The sequence below is a fragment of the Dermochelys coriacea genome, chromosome 5, assembly GCF_009764565.3.
Source record: "Dermochelys coriacea isolate rDerCor1 chromosome 5, rDerCor1.pri.v4, whole genome shotgun sequence".
NCBI lineage: Eukaryota > Metazoa > Chordata > Testudines > Dermochelyidae > Dermochelys > Dermochelys coriacea.
In genome coordinates this window covers 51,876,412-51,899,499 of record NC_050072.1, presented here as the reverse complement: position 1 = coordinate 51,899,499, position 23,088 = coordinate 51,876,412, and the positions used below count along the sequence as shown (strand labels likewise).

At 41.5% G+C, this 23,088-nt stretch overlaps 2 protein-coding genes and 1 long non-coding RNA gene across 4 annotated transcripts in view; 1 reads left to right on the top strand and 2 right to left on the bottom strand.

Moving 5' to 3' along the window:
* ZFYVE16 (zinc finger FYVE-type containing 16) overlaps positions 1-693 on the bottom strand; it is a 60,560-nt gene extending 59,867 nt beyond the window's left edge. Inside the window, exon 1 of the mRNA XM_038403071.2 lies at positions 583-693. The gene's annotated coding sequence lies outside the window, so the exon portion shown is untranslated. The remainder of the gene's footprint in view (positions 1-582) is intronic.
* Positions 13-21,971, top strand: LOC119856032. The gene is made up of 3 exons (XR_006281556.1): positions 13-68; positions 2,055-2,144; positions 21,711-21,971. It is a non-coding gene; the product is annotated as an uncharacterized LOC119856032 (long non-coding RNA).
* The window catches only part of CCDC125 (coiled-coil domain containing 125), a 37,880-nt gene continuing 25,286 nt past the window's right edge, over positions 10,495-23,088 (bottom strand). For both annotated transcript variants that reach the window (XM_043514946.1, XM_038403078.2), the window contains exons 10-12: positions 20,341-20,515; positions 11,414-11,547; positions 10,495-11,261 (exon numbers count right to left, since the gene is read on the bottom strand). In XM_043514946.1, the coding sequence (XP_043370881.1) occupies positions 10,872-11,261; positions 11,414-11,547; positions 20,341-20,515 (699 nt within the window). In that variant the 3' untranslated portion in view covers positions 10,495-10,871. The remainder of the gene's footprint in view (positions 11,262-11,413; positions 11,548-20,340; positions 20,516-23,088) is intronic.

Here is a 23,088-nt window from a genome sequence, read left to right as displayed (position 1 = left end):
GAGATTTATATACACGGAGAACATGAAACAATGGGTGTTACCATACACACTGTAACCAGAGCAATCAGGTAAGGTGAGCTATTACCAGTGGGTGGGGGGGGAACCTTTCGTAGTGATAATCAAGGTGGGCCATTTCCAGTAATTGACAAGAACATCTAAGGAAGGGGGTGGGGAAATGAGCCTGGGGAAATAGTTTTACTTTGTGCGATGACCCATCTACTCCCAGTCTTTATTCAAGCCTAAATTAATTGTATCCAGTTTTCAAATTAAATCTATGTTAGACAACTATTCAGGTTGCAAAAGCAATGCACTCTGATGGGGTGGGACCGAGGGATTTGGAATGTGGGAGGGGGCTGCGGGTTGAGGCAAAGAGTTGGCATGTAGGAGGGGGTACTGGGTCTGAGCTAGGGATGCAGGCTCTGGGGTGGGGCTGGGAGTGGGGGTGAGGGATTCAGACTGCAGGAGGGGGCTGCAGGTTGAGGCAGGGGATTGGGGTACAGGAGGGGGTATGAGCTCTGGGCTGGGGCCAGGGATGAGGGTTTTGGGTGTAGGAAGGGGCTCAGGACAGGGGCACAGGCTTACCTCAGGGGGCTTCGGGTCAGCAGTACAGCAAGGTTAAGGCAGGTTTCCAACCTGTCCTGGCTCCCTACTGCGCCCCGGAAGTGGCCAGAAATAGGTCTGGCTCCTAGGGGCAAGGAGGCAGGAGGCTTCACAGGGTGTTCTCACCCATTGGCACCACCCCCCCGTTCCCATTGGTCACTGTTCCCGCCCAATGGGAGTGCAAAGCTGGTGCTCAGGGTGGGGGCAACGTGTGGAGCCCCATGCCCAGCCCCCCCGCCTAGGAGCCAGACTTGCTGGCCACTTCTGGGGTGCAGCGTGGTGCCAGGACAGGTAGGGACTAGCCTGCCTTAGCCCTGCAGCACTGACAACTGGACTTTTAACCGCCCGGTCAGCAGAGCTGAGCGGAGCCGCCACGGTCCCTTTTCGACCGAGCATTCTGTTGAAAACCGGATACCTGGCAACCCTATGTGAATGCTTTATGATATAGGCCTCAATTACATCAGTGGTTCTCAACCTTTATTTTCACGGACCACTTGAAAATTGCTGAGGGTCTCAGCAGACCACTTAGTGATCTTTCCAATGTTGCTTTTACCATTAGCTAACTGTTGTAAAGCACTGTGAATAAAAGCACTATATAAAAAAAAATTTAACATTTTTTTGTTCTACAAATAAAAGCACACAACTCATATTTTAATATCAGTAGTCTTACCTTTCTAATGCGATGGATGTGCCCTCTCTCTCCTGCCATAGCAGCCCCCAAACTGGGGCTGGGAAGGATGGGGGTCTCTCCCTCTCTCCCACACTGTAGAAGCCCCCGAGCTGGGGCTGGGAAGAAAGGGGGTGTCTCCCTCTCTCCCCCCCATAGCAGCCACAGAGCTCAGGCTGGGAAGGAGGGCCGTCTCTCCCCAGCAGCCGCAGCTCCGGAGCTGGGGAAAGTAGCCTCTTTCTCTGGCCGCCGCAGCCCTGCACGTCCCAAATTCCCACCACCCCCTCTTCTGACCCCCCTCCCACCTAAGGCCACCACCTCACCTTAGAAGTGCATCTTCTCCAGGGTCCAGGCACCTAATTAGTGGAGCCACACCTGCACGGCTCCACTAATTAGGTGGGTGGCCCTTCATTCTCTTGTATGGTGCCACCCAGGTGCACACCTTAGAGGGAAATATCCACAGACCACCTGAATGGAGCTAATGGACCACAATTTGAGAACCTCTGAATTATATGATCACATACTATCCCTATCCTTGGGCAAGGAGACTGGGATGAGGGGGGGAGGGTGGAGATTAGGACTGGCTGGATGAGGAGATGAAGACCAGGCCTTACCCAGCATGTGGAGGAGACTAGGGGGAGGGGAACAAGAGGGATGGACAAAACTGGAACAAGGGTTGGCTAGAGGGACAGAGGCAAAAAGTCTGTGAATATGAGAGCACACTGTCATCCAGCATCTGCTGTGGAATCCAAGATTCCTAACTCCCACCATTCCTCTCTATTTACAGCTGCAATTGAAGTCAACAGGAGTTGTGCTCTGCCTATATCAATGCTACATGAAAAATCAGGCACTAAGTGACTCAAATTGGGCACCCAAAGTAAGTGGACACTTTGGATCTTAATCTCTCCTTGCCTCAAATCCTTATTTGTAAAATTAGGATAATAATAGCCTGTCACCTCAAAAGACTGTTATTAAGAAAAAATAATTAATGTTTGTGAATCACTCAGATACTATAGTGATGAATGGCACAGTTTCAGGGCAACTGCAACTAGATTTCTCCCACCGTAGTCTCTGGAGGGCACCCACTTAAAGGTTTCTGGCTCCACCTCTTCTGCATGGAGACCCACATCTCCCTATATCCTGACCAGGGGTTTTAAGGCTGCACAGTTGCCTGCCTTATCATATGATATCCCCAGCAAGCTGTGCTTCCTCTCCAAAGACTGTGACCAGTGTATTGCCTGCAATTATAAGTTACCACACAGCTCTTTCTAAGTAAGTGTGTTTATTCTTATGGTAAAAGCATTACAGAGAAAACATTAAAACAATAAAAGTTCTTACATACATGTTAAAAAGCTTGCCAGAGGTCACCCTCAGCTCCAACCTAGCATTCTGATAGGTGTAGTTGCTCTGGGGCTGGAACACCCACAGGGAAAATATGGTGGGTGCTGAGCACCCACCAACAGCCCCTCATCAGCTCCTCCCAGTGCCTCCTGCCCACTGGCAGGCCTTGCAGATCAGCACCTCCCACCTGCCACAATCAGCTGTTTTGCAGCATGCAGGAGGCTCTGAGGGGAGGAGCAAGAATGCAGCGCACTTGGGGAAGGGGGCAGAACTGGGTGGGGGTGGGGCCTTGAGGGAAGGAGTGGAGTGGTGGCAGGGCCTTGGGCAGTACCCCCCAGCACATTGGAAAGTCGGCACCTGTGCTGGTAGATTTTAATCCTTCAAAACCCACAACTGGGTTTTCTCTGTTACAAATATATCTTTGTCTTAGATTCAGAGCAGAACAAAGGCATAACCTGTTTCTTTATATAGCTTTGATCTTGGCCTTGCATACCAGGTAATCACCAGACAAAGACTCTCTCTTCACTGGGTAGCTTCAAAGGCTGGGTTTTTGCATAACTGGAGATGGGTAATTTGCATTCACCTTTCCCTAGGGATTCCCCAGGAGATCCACTTCACACTTTTTATCCCACAAGTCCATACTTGTCTGGCACATTTTCAATATAGTCTTTTGAACTCCCAGGTCTCACATCACATCTCTCCCTTAGAGAGGTTACATACAATCCCAGCTCACAATAATGCATACATTTAGTGCAATGAGATCTTCCTAAGACATTGCAGGATATTCCCATATCCATTACAATGAGCACCATGGAAAAGCCCATGAGGAAATTAATAATTCTATCTTCAGAGCAGGGTTTGTATAATATGCAGTAAATAAGACAAAAGTAAATCCATTTAATATTTTGTTTTCTCCTTGTTATTAAATGGATTTACTTTTGTCTTATTTACTGCATATTATACAAACCCTGCTCTGAAGATAGAATTATTAATTTCCTCATGGGCTTTTCCATAGTGCTCATTGTAATGGATATCGGAATTTCCTGTGAGTACTATCCATTCTGTGCACTGAATAAGGCAAGGGTCCTATAGAAAAAATAAATTGTGATCACGGAATTAAAGACTATCATAATGTATACACAAAAGGAGGACGAATTAAGGTTATACAGGTAACCTTACATCACCAGCTTCCTTGTACCACTCTGTCTTAATCCTATTCTGAAGCAAACACTGCATGAAATAAGGATTTTTTTTTCAGGAGAAAGGCTAACTTAAATTGCTAGTTGGTAACAATATCAATTATAAGGAGTACTTGTGGCACCTTAGAGACTAACAAATTTGTTAGTCTCTAAGGTGCCAAAAGTACTCCTTTTCTTTTTGCGAATACAGACTAACACAGCTGCTACTCTGAAAAATGTCAATTATATCATTTTTAAAAAGTAGTAATTTGGCCAATAGTAACTTAATCAGAGACCAGGGTCATTACTGACACCACACACCTGCACTCCAGTCAGTCACCTTAACACCTTTCGTTCATAATGGCCCTGTTCCGCACTTGAGATTGTGATCTTAAGTTGTAAGACTCTGCATCTGAATGCTACCATCTCTTCTCCCGACACAAGAATTATAATTTATATTTTAGCTATCATAACCAAACCTTACAAAAAGAATATTCTACAACTATTAGACTGATTTTTGTCAAAGCATCTGAACATATTCTCTTATTTTTAAAGCCCTTTAGCAAAAGGCACCACTCAGCATGCCGTCTGCTTGCAGCCTATGCTCTTGTGGAGCTAAGATTGGTACATTTAGTATTTGTTGCAAGATCTCCTTTACAATGCTTCAAGGCCACAGATACTTTTGTACTGCTTACAAACAATTCCATTATGATTTATATAATACTTTCAATGTGCATGGAACTTTTACAAGTGGCCAATTTCTCAAAGCTGAAAGCAACTATGAGCCAGATCAGTTGGGAGGAAGAATTTAATCAGAAAAATGTGAAGGATAATTGGAAATCATTTAAGAACACCTTCCTAGATGCTCAGAAAAATGCAATCCCACACTCAAGAAGGCCATACTGGTTAAAAAAACTGACCTGGTATAGAGGGGAAGTGAAAGAAGCTAAAAAATAATACGTAACAAATGGAAGAAGGGGGAAGTTGATATTAAGAATATAAATCAGAAGTAAGGAATTGTAGAAAATTAATAAGGGAAACAGAGGAACACAATAAGCCCCACAAAGGGAGAATATTTGTCTAAGTTCTCTGGTTTGATAGAAAATCACTGCTAGACCCAAGAGGGAAGAGAAGAGGGCAAATGGCCTGCAAAGACAGAAACTGCCACAAGGGTGTGTGTGCAGGGATGTAGCCTATCTTTGGCCATTGCATTAGAAGCTTTATAAACACTTAAATAAGACTGTCCCTGCTAGAGCTAATCAAATTCACTGGCAGGTCCAAAAAAATCTGAATTTTGATTTGGTTTGGAGGGAACTGAGATAGCCGTATTTCATGATTTAGAAGCTGGAAAAATGTCATTTAGCCAGCAGTTAGGGGATTCAACTTGAAGGGGGGGGAAGAGGTAGCTTCAAGTCCCTATTCCAGAGCAGAAATGAAATGCATCTCCCACATGCTAGGTTGAGTAACCTAACCACAAAGCTACAGGGTATACTTGAATAGTCATTCGTCCAGAGAGGCGACACTTTAGTTCAATATCTCGGGCACTCACCTTAGAGGGATGGGACACCCAGATTCCAGTCCCTCCTGCACTATTTGTGTGTACAAAAGTGGAACAGGTTGTTCAGAGACTGAGAAAGATCTCCCAACAGACTAGCCTATAGCTTGGTATGTCAGGTACTCACCACACACAAGGGAAAACTGGGTTCAAGTCCCTGCATTGCTCAAATGTCAGATGAATACCTTAGCTTAACATTATAAGAAGGGGAAGTGTCTCTGCAACCAGTCTTGGTGACTAAGTCTCCTTGTGAACCCAGCCTGAAAAATCAAAACAAGATGTTTCAGAAGCATCAAAACTGTTCATTTAGATATTTCTCAAAAAGAAAAGGATTACTTGTGGCACCTTAGAGACTAACAAATTTATTTGAGCATAAGCTTTCGTGAGCTACAGCTCACTTAACTTGGACTGAAACAATTTGCTGAAATCGACACAAATTTGCAAAATGTTTTGGTTGACCCAAATCTGCCTTCTTTGTTTAAAAAAAGTTTCAGACAAAAAATTTCACCCAGCTTTAGTACCTATCGCAGAGAGTTTAGAGTCTTAGATAATGAAAAGATGCAAAAGTGAAAGAAACAGACAAAAGGAGGGTGCAAAGAGCACAGAAGGATGAATGAAAACATCATGCCCAGCAAACATCAGTGCCCAAGACCCATTGAGATTGCTGTCCCAACCTCTCCATGCATTAAAAACCTTTTTGAGGTGCTTTCCTCCCACTTCAGTGGTGGAGCTGGAGGCCAAAAGTGAACTGAGCTATTCCTGATTGAAGCTGGCATTTTTTTTTCTATTGTCCTGTCATACAGTCAGCAGATGGTATCTGAAAGGGAAAAATTTGCATCTTTAGCCCTTCATTCCATCAAGGGCAAGATTTATGACATCACAGTGTGCCATAGCTTCTGCCTTTTGTAATTCCTTCATGTAGGGTGATCACATTCAGAGACTGAGAAATAGATGTTCTGTTTATTTTACACTTTTGCCTCCCCCCTCCCCCCCCCCGATAAATGGCAGAACTCCATGTATTTTGGTTCCTTGGCCACACAATTTGCTGCTGATGTCACTCCTTGCTTCAGGATTGTGATCCAGCACTTAGATGACTTCGAAAAAGTACTTAGGCTCAGGCCTTAAATCGTCGTAGAGTATTTCCCACAACCCCCTTTCCCCCCCCACCATTCCCCCCTGCTTTAAAAACTCCAGGGAGGTTGAAAATATTTACCAGATCTCTGCTTCAGACAGCTCCGACTGAATTTAAGCCCTGCTTAGGCTTTATTATGAGGATAATTTTCCAAATGTGAATTAAGTGTAAACTGATGCAGTACTGTGTCACCAGCCAGCCTGAAACAAATGAATGTCCCCCACTTATCTCAAGGGACCGTAAATTTACATTTTCATTTGTTGTTGGACACACTCGGCTAGCTGTGGTAGGAGTTCAAGTCACCTCTGCCTCTGAACACTATTCCTTGGGGAAGCAGGAGCGAGGGAGAAGAAAACAAATTCTCATAGTAGGTATCGCTAGTGCACTCATTAGTGGATGATATTATGGAGTGTGTGATTTGTTTTTAAAAAACATGCACCTGAAAGCAACCTTTTTAGGAATATTTTTATAAACTTGGAAAATAAATAATGCACATGTCAAATGCACATGTCTACACTACACAGCTTTTAACGACAGGGCCACGTCGCTAAGTCGGGCAGTGTAACTGCTGTATATCGGCACTTTTGCCAACAACATACTTCCATCCCATATGAGCAGGGTTCATGTTGTCAACAGAAGAGCACGCCTGCCAATGACGAGCCATTTACACTGCCACTTGCCATGGTAAAACTTTCGTCTTTCGGGGGGAGGGGATTCTTTAAGCACCTGTGAATGACAACATTTTTATCATTCAATTGGCGGTGTAGACAAAGCCTTAGTCACTACAGAATGAATAATTAAGGAAAAAAAGTAAACATTTAATATACATGCTACATAAGAAAAAAAAAGTTTGATGGTCTGTTTTTCAGAGGTGCTCAGCAACCCAATCTTGTCAACAGAAGCACCTTTGCAAAGTTAGGCCACTACTGTAAGACTCCATCTAATGTACACATGTATGTATTGCCTGCATCACTACAATGCTGATTGATACAATACAGAATTTCATACTCAAATTAAAAACAATATATTTATTTTTGTAAATGTTACAATTATCATACAATATGTGAATTGTTTGTGCCAGCATTTAAAACAATTTTAGAGAGGAAAGAAAGATGGGTAAAGAACTACAACATTGTTTAAGGATATTGCATTTCATATTTGGACTAATAGAAGTATTTTAATTCACATGCAGTTGATATTTCACAGAAATAAAGTCACCATTGATCTGTCCAGAAAGCACCAGTTTTATGTGGACTCAGCAAGTAAACTTTTCTTATAGCTTTCCTGATTTAGATGATATAGTTAAGACAGTGCTCCTATAGGACTGAAAATGTAAAGATAAATACAGCCATAAATTAACTGACAAGGAACACAGTGCATTCAAAAAGCCCCAAAGGTATAGTTTTCCTACATTCATAGATCCCATTGACAACCATGTCATTCTCAAGTTACTGGAGTTTATTAGAATTTTTTATTAACAATTATAATTAAAAAACAAAAAGAAAAGGAGTACCGGTGGCACCTTAGAGACTAACAAATTTATTAGAGCATAAGCTTTCGTGAGCTACAGCTCACTTCATCGGATGCATTCCGTGAGCTGTAGCTCACGAAAGCTTATGCTCTAATAAATTTGTTAGTCTCTAAGGTGCCACCGGTACTCCTTTTCTTTTTGCGAATACAGACTAACACGGCTGCTACTCTGAAACCTGTAATTAAAAAACAGTAGTCTTTGCTTAGTACAGTCATAAAACTTGTATTCCTAAATAAAAACTGAAGAGGATGTAACTACAAGCAGTCCAATAGTAGTAAAACATTTAACAAATATTTTAGCTTATATTAAGATTTTATTTCAATAAAATGTATGTTTAGGTTTCAAAAATATTATTCTCTCTGGTTAAATTTCATCATTTATTATTCATGTTTTGCAAGCACCTAGTGAGGGATCAGGGTTATACTGTAGTAGTTGAAATCCCCACCAGGGAAACAGCATTGGGCCCAGAATCTTTTAATTTATAGGAAATTCAGTACTCACGGAACAGTGACTAACAGCCTTGGCATCAGCCAGGGATAGCATTGGCAGGTGATCTGAAAGATTTCACAGCTCTGCTAATGTATCTTAGGTATGATATGCATTATGAAATTGTCTGTGTTAAAACATGTTTGGGAACCACCATGTTACAACTCTGTTTTGGTCCTGGTCTTTGTGGACAGGACCAATGTTATAACCAGGATAAAGTACAAAACAACTAACCTCTTTTGGACTTAGTCTTTATCAAGTTGGTCCCCAGCTGTATTAAATCATCACGCTTTAAAATATAGATGGGAGCAGGATTTGGGCCTGTCATCTAACTAATTAACAGCAAAATTCACATACCCTTCAATGAGACAAGGTTTTTGTCCTTAGTCCCTCAATATACTAGTCGTTAGCTTCCTTTGAGCAGAAACTACTGATCATTCCAAATTTCCTGAATTGCTAACAGAGCTGAAACCTTAAAAAGTATATTGTTCTTTTTGCTAGTTCCCTGTTTGAACCTGAGCATCCTCAATTATATCAGAATTGGTCTGCGTACAGATTGTTAAATACTATTCAATGAACATATATGTCAGCAAACTGGTGTTTTCCTGAACCGTTTAGCTGGTCAAATAATATTAATTGAAAAGATTTTACTCTAAGAATAGCAGCAATATCAATCAAAAATATTCAACGTTATTTTTTCTGGTATTCAGCCTGTTCTATATAACTACTTGCTGCAAATGCAGCTAAATAGAAATAATATTTCAGGAAATAACAAGTACTTGCAAATATTAAAGAAAGCCATGGAGTGAGAGATATTTTTAATGAACGAGACAAAACCAACTTGGAACTGGAAGGCTATTTCCCAGAAAGTTTCAGTGTAAGTCAACTTTTGGACTGTGTCCAAATAGCTGATAAAAATTATGTTTAAGTGTAGTCTCAGAAACTTAATACCTTATGATAAGTAGGGCTCTACCAAATTCACAGCTATGAAAAATACATCACAGACTGTGAAATCTGGTCTTTTGTGTGCTTTTACCCTGTACTATACAGATTTCACGGGAGAGACCAGCATTTCTCAAATTCGGGGTCCTGACACAAAAGGGAGTTGCAGGGGGAGGTCAGTTGCAAGGGGATGTCACAAGGTTATTTTAAGAAGGGCAGGGTAGTATTGCCACCCTTACTTCTGTGCTGCCTTCAGAGCTGGGTGGCTGGAGAGTGGCAGCTGTTGTCCGGGTGTCTAGCTCTGAAGACTGCACCCCACCAGCAGCAGTGCAGAAATAGGGGTAGCAATACCATACCATGCCACCCTTACTTTTGTGTTGCTGCCTTTAGAGCTGGGTTGCTGGAGGGGTGGCTGCTGCCCTATGGCCCAGCTTGGCAGACAGCAGCCCAGAAGTCAAGTTAGCAATATCATACCATTCCATCCTTACTTCTGCGCTGCTGCTGGCAGTGGCTCTGCCTTCAGAGCTGGGCTCCTGGCCAGCAGCCGCCACTCTCCAGCTACCCAGCTCTGAAGGCAGCACCACTATCAGCAGCAGCACAAAAGTAAGGTCAGCAGTACTGCAACAACCCCCTACAATAACCTTGTTACCCTCCCACAACTCCTTTTTGGGTCAAGATCCTTTCAATTACAACACTGTGAAATTTCAGATTTAAATAGCTGAAATAATGAAATGTATTCTTTTTTAAATCCTACAACCGTGAAATTGAACAAAATAGACCATGACTTTGGTAGGGCCCTAATAATAAGGTACATCACACTGGTATAATTATAACTTACATAATAAAACAAAACAAACACTGAAACCATGAAGCTATTTGTTGTGACTTAATCTGGAATGGTCTTTGCTGCTATATGTTACATACAGGATTTTGAAATGCATCCAGCATTGCTAATGTTAATTAATGAACTATTGATACAGCACGGCACGACTCTTGGTTTTCCACACATTTCTTATGCCTTCTTTTTAAGTACATGGCAGAGTTGGAAGAGAATCAAATGGCTTTTTAACATCTTTATTTTGGTTATCCGACATAAGAGGAAAAGAACAGGTAAAAGGCAAAACCATCCCCACAGCAAAAACAAGCCACCTTGATTAATTAATCTTTCCAAAAACTTTTGGCCAACTTTTTTTCATAGTAGCAGGCATACACAGAAGCGGACAGTAAACAGACAGTTTACAAAGTCTAAAAAGGCTTTTACAGTACAACATAATTAAAAAAAATAAGTATCTTAACATTTTTAACCCGAGTATTGAAATATGTTCTTTAGAAAAGTAGTTCATAAACCAGATATTCCTGGAATTTTATTACAGAATTAGAGTTTAAATTTAGGGATGCCTAGGACATGGCCTGCAAGGCTTACTTGTGCCTTGGCACTATCACAAGTTATTTTTTAATTCTGAGTGCTCTTGATATGTACAATTCATATCTGTAGTTTCAGCTATAGCTTGCACATAATTTTCTTTACAATTCCTGGATGGCCAGGAATGTGATTTTTTAAATGGTCTTGCTGATTTTTGATATAGTTTCGTGTTGAGAATTGAGCAAGTGTTGTCCTGAGAGCCAAGATTTTGGCAACATGAATATTCAGGATCAGTTGACTCTTGAGATTCTGAAGCTGTATACTGATGGTTCTTCAAAATGATGTTCTCTCCTGAAAGATTGTTTTCATTACTCTGCTTTGATGCATCTTCTTTTTCCTCCATTGTACGAGCCAGCATATAACTAACCTTTCTTTGATGAGCCAAAGCCTCTTCTTTATCATTCAACTGTATTCATATTAAAAAGGAAAAAGGAAATCTAGTTTATAAATGATTCTTTAGAACATCATCATATATGAGTCAACAATATTTGTTTGCTCAGAGGGAACAAAGCCAACTTTGATCAATATGCCTTTTCGAGATTTTTTTAAGATACTAACCAAATCTATTAGCATCCTAAGGATTTCATGAGGATTATCCAATTCTTCCATTTTCCTATAGTCAACATCAGAAATAAGCATGCCCGTCAACTTTTGTCCCAGATTTTTCTTGTTCCCATGCAACATAACAAGTCCTGAGAAAAGGAATACATTTCATTTGAAATACACAAGGACATGAAAACTAGTATTCTTTAAGCAAAAAGAAGTTGACTTTGGGATAAAATATACATTTACAAACTAAGATATGGAAGGAAATACGGCTTATAAAGTGGTAATCCAAATTATAGTTGAAATTCATTGGACACAATATGGAAAATGGTTTTGCATGCAATGCTGTCCTGGCCCACACCAATGATAAAAATAGTATTTTTATTGCAAACATGGTTCAACAAAATGGAAACTTCTGGAACTGCATGAGAAATACGCTTTGGCTCTTCTATAAAGACTGTGAAGTCCTTTGAGATCTACTGATGAAAAACATCATACAAGAGACTAGGTATTATTATAACAATCCCTACTTGTTTTGTTTTTTGTTTTCTAAAAAGGACACTATATGCTAGGTTAAAAAAGGTTTTTTGAAAGGAATGTAAAAAGTTGTAAGTCTTAAACTGCTAAATATATATTTTTTAAATTTCAATGAAGATTAAAATAAACAAAGGATAAACTATCCTGAGTTAAGTCTAGAAATATATGCTTATATCCCACTATAAAAAGAGTGTGGAATTTTTAAGTTCTTTTTATGTTTGCTGAAGATGCCTCAGGACATATAATTAGCGAACAACACCAGAATAATCAGTAGTTTAATGAAAACTTCTAAAATATATCCCATGTCAGAATGTTACATTCTGGGGGCTCTTTAGCAAACAAAGAAAAAACCCCAGCAGATTTCACAAAGCACAACAGCAGGGGGTCAGTGGATTACACATGGGACTGGCAGTGGGTTCTGTTCCCAGCTCTGCCGTGGATTAATCAACAAAGCACTTAATATTTTCTGTTCCTTGGTTTTCCTATGTGTACAATAAGGATAACGATATTTACTTCTCTCCTTTACCGAACAATTTGAGATCTGCAGATGGCCAGTGCCAAGTATTATTGATAATAAGAATGTTTTCTAAAAGTAGTTAAAACTTGTTTTTACATTATGCAATATTTCTTAAATTGCCTAGGGAGTGGGGGATAGTCAACACACATTTCTGTGCTTAATTCAAAGTTGTAATTCCCTTACCGTGTGAATTTATCATACATCATAATTAAGGCTAAGATTCTGTCATGCATATTTTTAGTAAAAGTCACGGACAGGTCACGGGCAATAAAAAAAAAAATTCACGGAAGCCCGTGACCTGTCCGTGACTTTTACTAAAAATATGCATGACAAAATGGGGAGCTGCAGGCTCCCCACATCACTCAGGGGGAACTGGGTTGGAGGTGCAGGGTCCCCTCACCACCTGTGGTGGCTCCAAGCTCGGGCCACCCCGGCCACCCGTGGAGGCTCAGGGCTCCATGCTGCCTGCAGAGGCTCAGTGCTTGGTGCCACCTGCGGCGGCTCCGAGCCCCGGGATGTCCATGGAGACTCCGAGCCCCATGCCACCACTGGCGGCTCTGTGCTCCCAAGCACATGCAGCGGCTCCGTGCTCCAGGGCACCCGCGACAGCTGGGACTTCCTGGGAGCCCCGCTGCCGGCAGCAGCCAGGAGTTTGGGGTCTCCCTATTGCCTCAGAGCTCTGGGAACCCTTGCCTCCACCCCAGCTGGGAGTTGCTTGCAGGGCCAACCTGGCTCCCTCTGTGACTGGGAGCTTGGCCCCCTGAAGTTCCCAGCTGCTAGGGGTCACAGGGGACCCTACAGCTCTCAGGAGCTGGGGGCTCAAGTCACCAAGGTCTCCGGATGTCATGGAATCTGTGACTTCCGAGAGCTCTGACAAAATCATAGCCCTAATCATAATACTTCTATAAAACAAATTAGTACTATCAACAAATTTTTCTCTTTTATAAAAAAAATATAGCAACTAAAACTGTAGGTTAAATCTTGCCCAGAATTAAGATTTGTAACAATAAGATGATATAAATCCTAAAAACAATATAAATCTTTTCACAAAAGGTTATTACAATTCTAAATAAAAGTTTTTTGTTTGTTTTTTTTTTTAAAGAAAAAAAGAGTACTCACCTTGTGCAGTAACTGCGGTTCTTCAAGATGTGTGTCCTTATGGGTGCTCCACTTCAGTTACTTCAGGTGCCTCTCAAGCCATTGGTCAGAGATTTTCCATTAGCAGCGTCCATTCGACTCACACATGCCCTCTATACAACCACAAGCCACACACCAACGATATATAGGGCTGCACAGGCAAATTGCCCTCAGTTCCTTCTCTATCTGATCGTGCAACAAAGAGCAGTCTGAAGCAGAGGGGGAAGGAGGGTGAATAGTGGAGCATCTATAGAGACACACATCTCAAAAAAACAGAGTTACCCCACAAGGTGAGTAACTTCTTCTTCAAGTAGTGTCCCTTGCTCCACTTCAGGCGACTCCCAAGCAGTATCCCCACAGGGGATGGGGAGCTTCGGAATCAAGTCCAAGACTGAAGACAGTAGAGCAGAACCAAGTGTTGCATCAGATCTGATGGCAAGAACCAAGGCATAATGTTTAGAAAAACTATGCACTAAGGCAGAGCTATTAGATGGGCCCATCTCAAACACTGAAAGGTTTCTGACTAAAGCTGTAGAAGTTGCCTGCAATCTGGCAGAGTCTGTATTATCCTTTGGAGAGGTATAGCACCAGCTGCATCATAGAAAGCAATAATACACTCAGAGATCCACCTTGAAAGTCTCTGTGAAGAATTCATGGATTCCTTGAATCTTTTTGCAATGGAGACAAAACAGTATAGATGCTTTTCAAAATTGCTTGTTCTGATCCAGATAAAAGGTCAATGCTCATCTCAGATTCAATGTATGAAAGGAGGTCTCATGCTGAGTGGTTTAGGGAAAAATACAAGTAGATGAATAGACTGGGTAAGATGGAAATCCGTCAGCACCTTAGGTAAGAATTTTGGATGTGGTCATAAGCAGACCTCGTCCTTGAAAAATACCATAAATGGGGGGCTTTCCCATCAAGGCCCCATTGTCCCCAACCCTGTGGGCTGACATGATAGTGACTAGAAAGATAGATAAATGAAACAAGGTGCTGGTCACCACAGGTTCAAACAGAGGTCTCATAAAGTATCTAAGTACTAGTTTGAGATCCCAAGATGGAGTAGGATCCTTAACCTGTGGGTGGGGTCAAGGTTTCCTAAACCCTTAATAAATCTAGAGGACACAGCATGAGCAGGTACAGAAAATCCCTCTAGTGGGGACTGAAATGCTGATATTTCAGCCAAATAAATCTTAATGGAGGTAACTGATAACCCTGATCTCTTCAAGTCTAGCAGGTAATTCAAGATGGCTGAGAGTGGAGAAGATTCAGGCACAAGGCAGTGACAGCGATACCATTGGTTGAACCTTTTCCATTTCTGAAGCTAAGATGACTCCCATCTACTGTTTAGTAATGCCTGTTGTACTCCTGTCAAGCAGGTGGATTCTAAGCCCGTGGACATCTATGAGCCATGCTTGGAGATGAAGGATCTCTATGTTGAGGTGAAACACACAATTTGTATCCTGAGAGAAGAGATGACACATGGTCAAAAGCTTAAACATCAGTTGGACACACCGATTAAGCAGACAAGGATACCAACTTGGCCTCAGCCAGGTTGGTACTATAAGGAAAACCCTGGTCTTGTCCTGACTAATCTTGTTCATCACTCTTAAAATTAGTCGTGTTGGAGGGAATGTATAGAACAAGCCCTTTGTCTATAGGAAGGAAGAAGAAAGGCATCTCCCAAAGAATGGTGACTTTGGCCTCCTCTTGAACAGGATAGGGGGCACTTCCTGTTGCTGGATGTGACAAATATGCCCACCTTTGTAAGTCCCACCTGTGGAATATCACATGAAGAATTTGAGAGTCCAACTCCCATTCATAGTCCTGGGAGAAGCCCCTTCTGGGCGTATCATCTGTGACATTCTGGACTTCAGAGAATTAGATGGCTGAGATCTGAATCTGATGGGCTATTCACCAGTTCCATAACTTTATAGCTTTGGCACATAATCAGGGGGATTTTGCTTCTCCCACTTTGTTGAACATGCAAGCCACACCATCCCTCATGATCTTGATTGATTTGCCCCGATAAGAGGTAGGAACTGAAGGCAGGCATTCCTGACTCCTCTGAGTTCCAACAGGTTGATATGGAGACTGGTTTCCTGAGATGACTATCTTCCCCGAGTTGTTAGGGTATTGAGGTATGCACCTTACCCTAACAGTAATGCGTCTGTTGTCACAGATATTGTTGGAACTGGGTGGATGAAAGGGATGCCCACGCAGACACTGAACTGATTTTTCCACCAGTCTAGGGCATTCTTCACCTGGAAGTGAACTGTAACCTGTTTGTCCAAACAGTCTCTGGTTGAGGAATAGATCCTTTGGAACCAACCCTGAAAGCAGTGGAGGCATAGTCTTGCACGCTTGGTCATGTAAGTGTAAGCTGCCATATGACCCAGGAGCTGCAAACAGTTCCTTACTGTAGTGCAAGGGCTTCCTGGAATTGTCTCTACCAGTTTTATGCATCTGTCTGTGGGAAGGATGGCCCTGGCTGCCAATGAATCTAAATATACCCCTATAAATTGTATTCTCTGTAAAGGGACTACATTGATTTTTTTTTTTTTTTTGCATTTAGCTTCCAATTCCTGCAAGAGAGAGAGAGAGAGGGCTGTCTGGATGGAAGTTAGTACTAGTTCATATGATCAGTCCTTGAGTAGCCAGTCATTGAGATATGGGGAGACTAAAATTTCTTCTCGCTGAAGACAAATGGCTACTATCGTTGAACCTTTGAGAACACCCTTGGGGCTAAAGCGAGGCTAAAGGGAAGTACTCAATATTGAAAATAATCAAGGTCCATGGTGAAATATAGGTATTTTCTGTGTGTGGGATCTACTGCCATATGGAAATAGATGTCCTGTAGATCGAGGGATAAAAAAACAATCTGCTGCCTCTAAAGAAAGGATTGTAACTGCCAGAGTCACCATTCTGAACTTTTAAGACTTTATAATTTGTTCAGTCACCTCTGATCCCACTGTGAGGGGATGGGACTTGTTCTATCACTTCTAAACGAAGGAGAGAGTGTACCTCTTGACTCAGTATAGTCTCCTGAGAGGTGTCCCTGAAGAGGGATAGGGAAGAAAGTGGGACGGATGTAAAGTGGATGATGTAGCTGATGTTATAACGTCCATAGACAACTTGTCTGTTGTAATAAGCTGCCAGGCCTGTTGGAAATGGGAAAGACAGTCTCAAAAAGTGGAACGGTGGGTGAAAGTTTGCAGCTTGCAAACTAGAGGTGAAGAAGGAGTTGAACCCTCAACCAACCCATTAAAACTGTTGTTTCGACAAGGACTGGGTGTTAACTGAAGGCGGGTGAGAAGCTCTTTTCCTCAGGAATTTTCATCTCTAAGTATCAGAGGGTAGCTGTGTTAGTCTGTATCCACAAAAACAACGAGGAGTCTGGTAACATCTTAAAGACTAACAGATTTATTTGGGCATAAGCTTTCATGGGTAAATGTGGTGGTTCAGTGAAATCCAGAGAACTGGGCCAGGCACAATCTCTATGCAATTTGAGAAAGGTTATATCTCCTCTTGTTTGTAGAGGTGCACATACTTAGAGACCTCATTGTGGTCCTGGAGTCTTTCAGCATGTGCAGGGACTCATCCATAGTCCCTCAGACGAGCTTACGACCATCACAGAGGAGGGTCCTCAATAGTATTCTGAACTCTTTCAGGAACCCTGACAGCTGAGAGCCACAACGCCCCATACATGACAATCGTGGTGGAGATGGATCTAACCACAGTGTCCATGGCATCTAAGGACACTTGAAGAGAGGCGCTGGATAATAACTGATCCTAGTGATGGCCTAGAAATTCTCTCTATGCTCCTGTGGAAGATATTTAATAACGGTTGTAAAACTAGTTGTAATTCATAAAGTCATATGTGGCCATGATTGCCTGCTAGTTTGTGATCCAAAACTGGAAGGTCATAGATGAGTATGCCTTTCAGCCAAAAAGGTCAAACCTCTTCTGATCCTTATCATAAGGGGTAGACCTGGCATAATGCTGTTTACTACCTTGTTTATGGCATCCATCACCAGGGAATTAGGTGGGAAGGAGGAAAAACAAAAATTCTGAGTGCTTATAGGAAACATAATATTTCTTGTTTGACCATTTACTAGTTGGTGGGATGGTGGCAGGAGTTCGTCACACAGTCTTTGCTGGATCCAGGGGTACATCATTAATGGGTAACACAACTGGGGTGGGTGTTGTCAACTGCAGAATGTCCAGGAGATTGTGTTGTGAGTCTTTAACCTCCGCAAGAGGTATCTGGAGGGTGTCAACCATCTTCTTCACCAGGTCTTGGAACTGGCGAAAATTGTCTGACACCGATGATAGCGGAGGCATAACTGCCTCGTCCAGGGATGAAGACAAAATAGGAGTTTAAGGGGTGGAATCTTTGTCCACCCTACTCGCCTGTTACTCAAAGGTCTCCTCGTGCCAGGGGTTTGGTGGAAGAGACGGTGAAACCCTAGTCTCCTGGTGCAATGGAGCCGTAAGTCTAGCAAATTGCTCCCAATATGCTGCCCAAAGATCTCAGTATAGCCACTAGGGAGGCCTCTACAGGAAAGGGGGTGATACCCAGGACTGATCCTACCATCCCTGATATGGATAAGAATCCTTGTCAAAGTATGGGGTTCCTGTAATGATGCGAAGCGAACTCTACACTGATAAGGAGATCACTTGAACATCTCCTTCATCCTCCTCAATGTCTTTTAATGGGGAGAAGGGACCCAGTACAAAAGGGTGGGGAATCCTGCAAGGTAGCAATGGTAATCTGGGGACTAGGGTCTCAGTACTAAGAGTCAGTCGGCATCCATGAGCAGTGAGGCTCCAGCTCATCTAACACTGACAAGTCCCTGGAGTAGCAGAATTCCTGGGGTAGCAAGTGGGTTGGTACTGATGCAGCAGTTGAGGTGGAGGGTATTGTTAATCTGGAGCATATAGATGCTGAGGCCAAAGGTGTCTGGTGCTTTGATTTTGCTGGTACTGATGGACCAGGAGTATATATCCTGGGCCACTCTGTCCTTCCCAGATGGTACCAAGGAGCTGTGCTTCTCCAAAGTGCTCCAGGATCTCCCAGCCCCACTGGTACTGAGAAGAATCCTTCACTTCCATGGTACTGAGTCACAAAGGCAAGGTCTCTGACACTGCAGACTTAAAAGGAGATTGGGGCCTTTTGGGAGCTGGCTCTTGTAGTGGAAGACCAAGGTCCTCTTCTTTGCTACCTTCCTTGAGTCCTCCATAGTCTTCCCCCACCTCTCTTAGGGGAGACCTTAGCTGAGGTCGAAGGGGCATTGGAGGCAGATGTATAGGAGGCGGTCCCTGGACCTGACTCAGAAGTGAGTTGAAAGGAATGCTCCATCATCCAAAGCTTCAGTTTGGTTTCCTGATTCTTCCATGCTCTAAATTTTAGAGTCAGGCAAAAGCTACTTTTGGGAGACATGGGACTCTCCCAAGCAACGGCAGCACTTAGATTGGCCATCACTGACCAGACAGCTTCCCGACAAGAGAAGCAACATTTGAAACCTGGGAAGCCAGGCATGTCCAGCCAGGCCAAATAAACTCCCCGGGGAAAAAAAAGGCATGAGGGAGGGAGGAAAAAATCCAAACCTCTCACTACTACCTACAACGAATTCTAACTAGATACACTAAACTAACAATAGAATAGCAGCAAAACATGTTGACGCATGCACAAGGTGGACACACTAGAGCTCCATCTCAGTCCGAGGTTGTACAGAAGGAACTGAGGGCAGTTTGCCTGCTATATAACCTCGGTGTGTGGCATGAGGTTGTATAGAGGGCATGCATGAACTGAATGGACACTGCCTATGGAAAATCTCTAATCAAGGTTTTCAAGAGGCACATGCACACCTGAACTAACTAAAGTAGAGCATCCATAGGGATACTACTCAAAGAAGAACAAACATTCTCTGCAATATTTACAATTGAAATGTGATGCACTGTGCTACTACAGGATAACCTAAAAGTGAGATTGACTAAAGAGACCAGTCTATTTTCACAGTCCAAGTTGCATGCAAAAGATAAACAAATATCATAAATGGTGTAACGTATGTTTGGTTTTGAAGATCCCTGCAGCTTTAATATCCAATATGTTATTAGTGCCATAGTTAAGGATTTTTTTCAGCGATTTTATTTAGACCGTATCCTCTGAGTGCAGGATAAAAAAAATAGATTAAAAAACCTAGACTGATAGATCCAATATACTGTTAAAGTTATTGTTAGTGATTACAAGCAAGTTCTTTTTACATACAGAAGTCCTAAAACAGAAGTTGTGAAACTCCAGCAGAAAATCCCTAACTAGTTGACACAATATTGTGATAGGTTTCAGAGTAGCAGCCGTGTTAGTCTGTATTCGCAAAAAGAAAAGGAGTACTTGTGGCACCTTAGAGACTAACAAATTTATTAGAGCATAAGCTTTCGTGAGCTACAGCTCACTTCATCGGATGCATCTGTAGCTCACGAAAGCTTATGCTCTAATAAATTTGTTAGTCTCTAAGGTGCCACAAGTACTCCTTTTCTTTTTACAGTATTGTGATGTATTTGCAGTTTTCACATCACTTTTCTCCTTTTTTCTTGATTCTCAGGATTCTTAGGTCAGCAATTGCATCACAGTTGTGAATGAAACAGAGTGTTGTAACTCTTTAATAAACCTATCCTCTTTCCTATTGATGCTTATTAATTTTACTTAAATTCCAACAACAACAAAATTATGAAACATCACAGTTACCATCCTCTTTCAGGCGTTTCCAGTTTATAAGTTTTGTTTCTTTTTTACAGTTCTTATTCACTTGTGTGAGCCTCAAAGCCTGGTCCTTCCTCTGCATTAACTGCTGCTCAAACGCAATTCTGAAGGCATCTGCCATTATATATGCTTCTTCTTTACTCTTCTTCAGAACTTCACACTATTTTTAATTAAGAGAAAAATAGAATGTATCACACAAACTAGGAAACCAAAGCAGTTAAAAAAATTTAGTCTGTCTATTCACACAGATAGTAGACTTCTTATACTATCATGGAAAGAGCACCGCCAACACAGACACACTCATACCAGGCCTGTATGGCTGAATGGAGATAGAGGAGGAGCTAGCTCAATACTTTTAAGGAAGTGATGACATCAATCCTTTCTTCAAAACAATCTTTTTTTCTTTTTAAGAAGGAAAACAAACTAAACACTATTTTGCTAAAAGAATAATTTTGAAGTGGGGATTGAAATCCTTACCCTTGAATGTGTGTGTATATATATCTACATACACACACATCCTCTTCACTAATTGCCTCTCCTGCAGTACCATTTGCCCTTCGAGGACAGCTTGAAGAGGAGCGGGAATCTTGCATGCCAGTTACACTCAGCACTGCTGTCACAGCCAGGCTGGGAACATGTGCAATAGAGTTCTACGTTATGAGAAGTTGAGGCACTAGTGTCAAGGAGAACAACCCATGTACAACAGTGCCACAATAGCATCATTTCTAAATCTGTGCTGCTCTTTGAAAAGGGAACTATTGCCCTACAGCTGCAGGACATTGAGGAAGGATACCATACTTATAAAAGTAATAAAACAAAAATGCACCACACAAATTATGGTTTTAACTAAATCTATTCTTTAAGCAAGGTAGATAGGAAACACTTTTTCAAACTAAAACATGATATAAATGACTAGAAGAAAGTCACAGTTGTACGTCTTTAAAAAAGAAAACGATTGTAGGACTTGCTTTTTTTTTTTTTAAACAGACAAGCTATTTTCCCCCATATGTTCTTGTTCAGGGTACATTCCTGATGGACATTTTTAGTTCACTTTACTTTTTCTTAGCCATTTTCCTGTTGAATCCAAATGAATCTTCAAATTGATGACAACTTCTGTGGAGGATTGTTACATATGCACAATGGACCTTTCAAAATAATACTTAATCTTACAGTCTCAAGATTTCCAATGGGCTTCCAACAAACTAAAACTAGAACTCACAAATATAATTTTCCATCTTTGAGGGATGGAACTTAGGTTATTCAATTTTAATTGCGTTTCTGTGCTGCTGTATTTATTATTTGTATTGCAGTAGTCCTAAAAAGTCTAAATCAGGATCATGACTCTATTATGCTAGGAGCTGTACAAACATGAGGGAAGACATCGTCCTTAACCCAAGAGGCTTAAATATACTTTGGGAAGATGCAACAAGTAAATGTGACAAACAACAAGAGGAAAAAAGAAGGACTGATATAGGTAACAATAAGTTCACATGGTTTCTAAAGGCTAGCTCTGTGCAAAACTTCTGAAAAATTTCAATGTACCACACATGGGTGTTCTCTCTCTGTCATTGTGTTATATTTTCTCTCTCTCTCACACACACATATACATTAATAAAAGTGTGGCCACAACTGGATATCTGCAAAAGGCAGCACTCTTAAATTAGGTGTATGTGTGTTTACATACCTACACACTTATACCAGCTAACTCTAAGCAACAAATCAGTTTAGGCTTTAAATTTGTAACATCCATTCAAACAAATTCATCATACCTCTTAATAATTAAGACTAGTATATGATTACCATGCTCAGGATCACCTATCTTTAGCTTTAAAAAAAGACCCTTATGCAGCAAATCTTTTTTGAACAGTCAAATTCCAAGAACATCCTTGTAAAGGAGCAGCCCTGGAAGATCAGGACTGCTCCCCTGTCAAAAAAATATAATTCCACAATATATACGCTATTGGGCCATAAAGTATCCGTTCACTGTATGTTGTGAGGTACTCAAAAGGATTACATGGGATTCAGCAACTGAACTGAGTAAGATTAATAAAATCAAAGCAAATCTAGACTCATTTTACAAATCCTTTTCTCAATCTTGCAAGCTTTTTATAGCATATAAAATATTAACTTATGTTAACAGATTACATTAGGGCTCCAATACAGCAAGGAGCAGTTGTTCCTATTTTCAAGTCCTCTTTGAATCCTGGGAATGATGATAATGTGCTATACAGGGATGGTGCTTTTACACCAGAAAAATGAAAAAAGTTATGAAGCTGTGTATGTGTTTCCTGTTCTTGGCCTTTTTTTTCCCCGTTTACTGATCAGTAAGAGTTTAAAACTATCAATTTGCTTAAAAGCACCCACAACTTTTAAAGTACTCATAATTACAATTTAGAGAAAATTTGGGCTCTGGTTTAAAGGCTGCTGCATCTTGCACATAATCAACTGTGGCAAAGATTATAAGAAAAATAAGTTTCAGAGTAGCAGCCGTGTTAGTCTGTATTCGCAAAAAGAAAAGGAGTACTTGTGGCACCTTAGAGACTAACAAATTTATTAGAGCATAAGCTTTCGTGAGCTACAGCTCACTTCATCGGTTGCATCCGATGAAGTGAGCTGTAGCTCACGAAAGCTTATGCTCTAATAAATTTGTTAGTCTCTAAGGTGCCACAAGTCCTCCTTTTCTTTTTAAGAAAAATAAGGGAGCAGTCCATCTCGGTTAAACAACAGGAGAGA